Source organism: Bacillus rossius, assembly GCF_032445375.1.
Source record: "Bacillus rossius redtenbacheri isolate Brsri chromosome 4 unlocalized genomic scaffold, Brsri_v3 Brsri_v3_scf4_2, whole genome shotgun sequence".
Lineage (NCBI taxonomy): Eukaryota > Metazoa > Arthropoda > Insecta > Phasmatodea > Bacillidae > Bacillus > Bacillus rossius.
Window position 1 is genome coordinate 52,952,784 of NW_026962011.1, and position 7,827 is coordinate 52,960,610.

General features: G+C 36.9%; 1 protein-coding gene across 1 annotated transcript; it reads left to right on the forward strand.

Moving 5' to 3' along the window:
* Positions 1-1,576: 1,576 nt before the first annotated feature.
* LOC134541778 (dual specificity protein phosphatase 3) lies at positions 1,577-7,345 on the forward strand. Its single transcript, XM_063385442.1, has 4 exons — positions 1,577-1,948; positions 4,033-4,220; positions 5,661-5,884; positions 6,796-7,345. The coding sequence occupies exons 1-4, from the start codon at positions 1,928-1,930 to the stop codon at positions 7,005-7,007; spliced, it is 645 nt and encodes a 214-aa protein (XP_063241512.1). The 5' UTR covers positions 1,577-1,927; the 3' UTR covers positions 7,008-7,345.
* Positions 7,346-7,827: the final 482 nt, after the last annotated feature.

Genomic DNA, 7,827 nt, shown 5'->3' on the forward strand with positions numbered 1-7,827 from the left:
GGTAAGAAAATGTCAAGATAATAATAGTATTATCGTTATTTTGAAAGTTAATATGTTTATTTACTAACACAGCTAACAGATGTCGCATAGTTCGCGCAATTTCATTGGCTGAAATTAAAAGTAAGAATTCAATTGTGAACCGATTTCGCAGTTCGCACAGGTCGTGTGCATGGCTTGCTATGCACTCGCTTAATTTTTTTAATTGTGAACCCAGCCTTACGATTTGCTGTTGATCTGTGATGACGGGAAGGTTGAATGATCCGTGGTGCGCGGACATGAATGGCCTCAGCGCCGTTTAGAGGGCGACTGCTGTTTCCCTGGGAGTCGTGCGCTTCCTGAAGTCTCTTTCGCATGGGAAACGAATCAAGTCAAGAGTTAGATGTATTCGAGTGATGCATAAAACTTAAATTATTAAATTGTTATTAAAGCATTATGAAATCATTATTAAGGGTATATATTTTTAACACATTGGCAAATACATCCTTGTGGAAGAATACAGACATAACTGGTGGAGTAGTCGATAACTGCACGGGTGGCTATCGACAAGTCGACAGTGTGGACTTTCCAACATATGTACTACACTGCAAATTCGGGTGTGTCCGTTGCTCACACATTGGCTGAGTCGCCGATGAGGAACAAGGGACTGTGCGATCTGAGGAAGCACCGATGGTAGGTGTCAACTCGAAGAAATACTTAACAATGCCATCGGAACTTTTTTAAATGAGGATTTTTTTATTAAAATACTGCCTATCTTGTTAGAATTCGTTGAACAGTTAATACGTAAAATTTCCCTTTGGCTTTGTAAACTATGATTCGCGCCATCTGCTATAAATGGCAGCACCATTGTTACATATTTCTGTTCCATTTGACTTTTATTCCTTCCACGAAATTGCTTCTACAAAATGCTGTACACCAAAAGCTACATTTTAATTTTTAAAAAGTTTTATACTTTTTAAAATACAATTTTTACAATGGCTATAACTGTAAAATAATCAAATATACTTATCTTTAAAGAAACATTCGGGCGCGGTTACACGGGACCCTGAACTACTTCAGGTGAACATGTTTAAGTAAACACGTTTACAAACGCGAAAGTGTGCGGTTACACGGTAGTTGCTGAAAAGTGTGTTTAGCTCTAAAACCGATTGTCTACAGTCAACGAATGACTGTGTTGTTGATCTCTATTTTTTAATTGCATCCAGAAAACGCGGGATTTTCTCACTTGTTTATACAGCATTATCAGCAGAAATGAAATGTGTTTACATATTACTCAATATTTTTTTACAAATCGGGAATTCAAACATGCACAGTAAAATTTTTAAACTTATTTTTTATTATTTTTTGAGCGAGAGTACCTATCTCAGTTTTAAGAAAATTAAGGTCAGGATAAATTAAAAAATATGTATAATTATCTGTTGGTTTTTTTGTTGCATTCGGTAAAATATTACTCGAACTTGTGCCAGAAACACTTTCCATCTAGAATTTCTGCAAAAGACTGTTTGTATTCTAACCAGCCAATCAGAGGCTAATGTAGAAGATATGTCGATCTGAACTACTTTGCCAACCTGTTTAAGTTAAATGAGAAATGGCCTCGAACGAAACATGTTCAGACTGTGTGTAACCGCACTCAACAGCTGAACATGTTCACCTGAAGTAGTTCAGACTCCCGTGTAACCGCGCCCTTCGTTTGGAATTTCTTTCTAACTGGCAACTTAATATTCAACATTTTTTACTTAATATTCTTGAAACTAATATGGCGTTCATTGCTACTTTGCCTGTCTATAAACCTTTACTTACTCTATGCTATATATAGATTGGAAGGCAAATGTTTTCATTGTTGTTTTTTAAATAGAATTTCAAAATGGCGCAGGTATGAAATTTATTTGATTTTGTTATTGAATTTTGTATTCCTAAATTTTTTATAAAAATGACTTCGTGGAGGGATAAGGTAAGTATCTGCATTTAATATAAATTATTTCATAGTGAATTGGATGCAATGTCGTCACTCTTTTGTTCAGAAGTATAGTTTTGTATATAAATATCCTTCCGGATTCCCAAAGCTATTTACAAATATGTATCATAGTGTTTGTAACACAATGGAACCAATCTAATAATGTTAGAGAGAGGCTGTTACTAATTTTGAGGGATTCTCATATGCATTTAATGTTTGTTGACTATCCAGTATAAGCACGCTTGTTTCGGACTTAAAAATTTTCTGTGGCTTAAGTACAAATAATCTATGATACATTTAGTATAAAATTATATTACTGCAAGCGTTAGGTGGAAGTAGATAAAGTCTAATCTGTCTAGTGCCAGCTCTTAACAGAGCAGCTTTAGTGTGGAGATGGGTACGTTAACTGCCGGCTTGTGTGGCTTTCGGGATGCGCATCTACACCTAGAATTATGGTGGCTGGGAGTGGGAAGACACAGGTGGGTATGTTATTAGATGGAACCTTTTCAATAATAAAACAACAAAATTCTGAAAATACTTTTTGCAAATGTTAAAGAGGTTCCTCTATATACCTACCCTGAAAACAAGTGTTTTTAAATTTCTACTGCTTTTTGAAAAATCACCATTTATAGCTTACATTATAATACCCGTGCATTGACGTGGCAGTCGCCATTTTTTTTTTGCTTTTTCATATGGGAAAACCTAACATTCTCAACAGTCCATTCTGAGGCCTTGTTCGTGCGTGTTTGGTATAAATGTTGCAAATTTGTGGAATTGAGAGAATGGTCGATTAGGTTAATATAGCTACATTAAAAATATTAAGAAATATTTAAGTATTGCCTAACGTATTGACCATTTGACTGAAGTTATGCAAATTATACACACGCAGACCCACATGTGAAAGCAAAAGATTGCAGCAGTCACGTCAATGTACAGGTATTGTAATGTAAGCTATAAACTGTGATTTCACAGAAATCAGCTGGAATTGAGATACATTGTTTTCATGATAAATACAGGAATGTCTATCTTTTGTTCAAAAAGAAAGTATTTTTGGAATTTTATTATAAATTTATGGAAAAGCCACGATGTAAGAATTTCACCACACGGGCTAATTGGCTCATGTGTTAGGGCCTGAGAGCATGTTCCTACTCAGAATGGCACACCGACATAAGGAAAACAAATTTTGACTCTGGAAGGATACCAACAGGTAGATAGTTGAATTGTTTGTTTATGGCAGCCAGGCTTGCACTTAAAAGTGCAACTACAATAAAAGGTCCCAAGAAGGAGCACTGAATTTTAGATGATTCAGTCCACAGGGAGGCAGTCGACACAAAGACATGTTTGACACGAAATGAACAAAATGCTGGATTTGGCCAGCCTGTAATGTGTTTGCTTGTTCGTTTGCCAAGTGGTGTAAGGCTTGGAAGGTATTCAAGGGGGTATTTATTATGCCTCCCATGCAAAAGAAAATTAGTTAATAACCAAGGACTTAAGAGTGTTACCAGTACATATTTATTTTTACTTAAATTTACATTAATATTTCAACATTATGGTGGATTATCAGTATATAATATTATTATATATAACTATTAATTATTGAAAATGTACTTAATGATTCTGGTGTGGCTGGTTGTAATGTGTGTGTTAAGATTTTGGTGAGCCCATGTTTAATATAAGTTCTGACATGGCTCTTTACAGTCAATTGTGCATTTGTAACATGTTTCACTGTCATCTTGGAATATAGATGAGACAAGATAAAAATGTATGGAGGACAGGAAAAATGGGAAAAACTCAGGATGATTAGCTGTAGTAAGAGTGTGGGAACCCTGTTGAGTTTTTTAGCTCTTTTTTTCTCGTGTAATAAATTAACACAAGGGATGACTGCAAAGAGATATGGGTATGTTCTCCGCTTTTCCTTCACTTACGTTATGTATGAGAGCCATTTTAAAAAAGAAATAAATTCAAATGTAAACTTTTCATACCTTTTAAAACTGTGTTATCTGTATGCTTGAGACGATCTCGTGTCAGAGGACTGAGGGCAGTGTTGTGCTAACTTGAACATGTGGAATGTTTGTGTGCAGTATTCGGCTGGGTATCTTTCCAACGCGGAAGACACGTCCTTGAATGATCTTGTCCACGTGCTGCACCAGACCAAAACCCAGTACAAGCCTTTGCCAGGCTTCGACAGCACCTCCTGCGCCGTCGAGGAGCGACTCATGGCCGGAGTCGACTGCGACGAGGTTTATCCCGGCATCTTCATAGGAGATGCGTGAGTCGTTGCTCAGTGCTATGATCAACTCCCTTATCTTAGCCAGGCGGGCCCAGGTAAAAGCTGCAATGTGTTCATGCAGGAACAATCTTGGGTGCTTATTAAGTCAGTGGGATAAATGTCAAGGTAGTTCTGGTTAAGGATTTGGATGAGCAGGTATGTTCGTTGGATCCTTTGGTCTGCATTTCTACCCTGGTGGTAGGGATTATCATTATCACCCATCTGACAAATCATTGATCAAGAAGAAGGTTGCATGTACTATGATGAGTATCAATATTTGCTGCTTTGTAGAATTCAAGGTAAAGAAAGATGTAAGGTGGCAGCAAATCTGTATAGTGTGCTCTTAAACATTTGGGTACCGACTTGTTGGTAGTGAATTACTGTTTCAAGTCTTGCCGAGTACTCTCGTGAGTTTGATATCGTAGTGATTTTAGTCACCAAAGAATAGCTTTTATATGTGTAGAAGCTTTAGTTTTTTTTTTTTGCCAGTGTTGTGGAAATGTAAGCATTGGAGTCAGAGAAAGAACCTGGAAGGATATTGCACAGTGTTCTTTAAGAACAACATATCTCATGGAAGCATAGTGACCAATTACATAATCAGATTTGCATTCAGTTACAGATAGGTGGAATTGTCATCCCAAGTGTTTGTTACAGTCATAATATAGTTTTCATTTCCTACTTTACATTCTGACACCTGTAAAGTAGTGACATCAAGGGTCCACAAGTGCGCATGCAATATAATTTTCCTTCCAGTCATTTTAAACATTAATTTAACTGGGAGCTAACTTTTGACTTTTGTACATTAATAGCTGTTCTGATGAATGGATGTTCTGCGATTCATGATTTGAATCCAGTGTTAAAAGTGAGTTGTAATTTCTTAGGTACGTAGTTTATTTTAATTTTTGCAACAAAAAAAAATCCAAGTAACATACGAAGCAAAAGGTGTATAGAGTGATATCTCTAGCTTTTAATCACTTTTAATGTAACTGAATAAGAAAATTGTCTTCAGCAGATTAAATTGAAAAAAAAAAGTGTTACCAGTACATATTATTTATTTTTTATTTAATTTAACTTAAATTTACATTAATATTTCAACATTACGGTGGATTATCAGTAATAAGTGCAGAGATGTCATGCTCACGTAGAAGGGAAGGGGGTGTCCGTTAGTTCAATCCAAAATCCTTACCTGACTGTTTGAGAACTTTGAACTTCAAATTTCTTTAAGGAAACAAAGAAAATCCAGTCTCCCATAGCTGGCCTAGTTCAGACAGAACTTTATTCATGCCATTTTATAGTGTGTATGACTATGCACTAAAACACTGTCTGAAGAAGAAAAAATGATTTCACAGTCTGTGTGATGGCAGACTAGAATCACTGACCCTGACTGCAGAATGCGGCCACCACGTATAAGAGTATGTCTGTGTGTATGTTTGGCGACAGCGGTGCCGCCAAGGACCGGGAGTACCTGAAGAGGCTGGGGGTGACCCACGTCCTGAACACCGCGGAGGGGAACCGCTTTGGGATGGTGAACACCAGCCGCGACTACTACCGCGGCACAAACATCAAGTACCTGGGCATCCACCTGATGGACTTGCCTATGACCAACATCGGAGCCCACTTCGCTGAGACAGCAGAGTTCATAGATGAAGCCATCAGAAATGGAGGTAATTAGCACAAGAAACAGATTTTTTTTTTTGCAGAGTTGCAGGTTTTCTGTACAGTCTGGGTCACGATTCACTAAATTTCTTGAATAATTTACTATTTGTAGTGGTGTTGGGCGATACGGATAAAAACGGATACTAATCCAATTACTGAATGATAATGTAACACAACCGATAACTGGTACAAAACAGGTTCAATACTTGTAAATAATTACAGCGCAAGTCTCCAGAAATTCAATATCTGTAATTAATAAGTCAGTATGTTAATGAAATTCTTTACTAAAAGGATTTTGTGCAGATGACAAAAAAAAAAGTATATTTTGCTGCATAAAATTTGTTCTTATCATAATGCACATAATGCCTTGGAACAAACACAACGTTCAAGTATATACTTAAATTACAGAAAAAATTGGAGTAAAAGATGTCTGTGGAACTATATACAGATAGATAGTAGATAGAGTGTGACAGAATGGATGAAATAGTACTTTTTTCGTGTGTATCAGTTTTTCAAGTATCGGTTGGAAACAATTACATTAGAATTCCAGAAATTGGGAGTATTTGCCAATACTGATACTGAAACGATTACATTTGTACATCACTAGATAAGGTAACAAATCAACTAAATTTCATGTAAAAAAACTTATTTTTTTTTTAAAGTAACTGTATAAAACATGTTCCTCTTGACCATCTTACAACATTAATGGTTTAGCCATTGCTGTGATGTATTTTAATAAAAGTGCAGTTTTCTGGACTCGTTAATTTTAAAATAGGAGCGATATGAAATAAGCCTCAGTATATTTATGATTATACCCTATTTTTTTCTCTGTGCGAAGTATGTAATGTTGAAACGGGGTGAAGTTTGGAGCCTGGCCATGGCAAGCGAGAGAGAAGACCGGAGTGTGCGGTGTCTGCAGGCAAGGTGATGGTGCACTGCCTGATGGGCATGTCGCGCTCCAGCACCTGCGTGTTGGCGTACCTGATGCTGAAGCGCGGCCTCTCGGCGGCCGACGCGCTGCGCACCGTGCGCTCGAGCCGGGACATCCGCCCCAACGACGGCTTCCTGCGCCAGCTGGTGGACCTGGACAACAAGCTGCGGCGAGACCGGGCCCGCGGCACTGCACTGTGACACTTGTGAATACTCTCTTACTGTGCCACATTGACGCTATCCAAACTAGATCGGTTTTCAAAATGCGGTGTTAATTTTATAAATACTTATTTATTCAAAATCGAATATAAAGTGTTCTTGAGCTATATCAGTTGGTATTTTTTTTTATATGCTTTTTGAGATCTGTGCAGTAGTTGCAAATGCATTTTTTTTTTATGTTTGAAAGAAGAAAACACCGAACACTATTTTTTTGTTTTAAAGAGAAGTAAATATAGCAACGAGCATCTAAACCGTCCTATTGAGTTCTGCTTTTTGTGCTCGAAAATGTAACAATAAAAAAAAATTTGCTACTTGTAAAACAATTTTTTTTATACCTCATCAAATTTAATCATCCACTACTATAGCCAAAATATGGGAAAGCATCTAAATGTAGTATTACAGATGGCCATTGCATCTCCATTCTTCCTTCATTAAATCTCTTCTCCTTTCTGCTGGCTGTATCCAACTCCTTCATCTCAAGCTTTTTGTGTTATTGTTTATTAGGTACATATCTGTATGTATTCACCCACATAATTATTGTTGCATTAATTATACAAAATTCAGAGCAATCTGGGATGAGGAATTTTTAGAAAAATTATTTCTGTGCACATATAGTTTCTAGGGGTGTGCGAAGCTTTGAAAAGTCAAAATAGAATCGACTAACTTTCTTTGGTTTCATCTTCAGGAAAATATAAAACTTAGAAGATTCCAAAGATTTTTTCTTGAAGCCAAACAGTTAAAAGCTGACCCAACAAACCAATGCAACAAAATTATGGTCGTTTATAAAGCATGAAATCTGCAG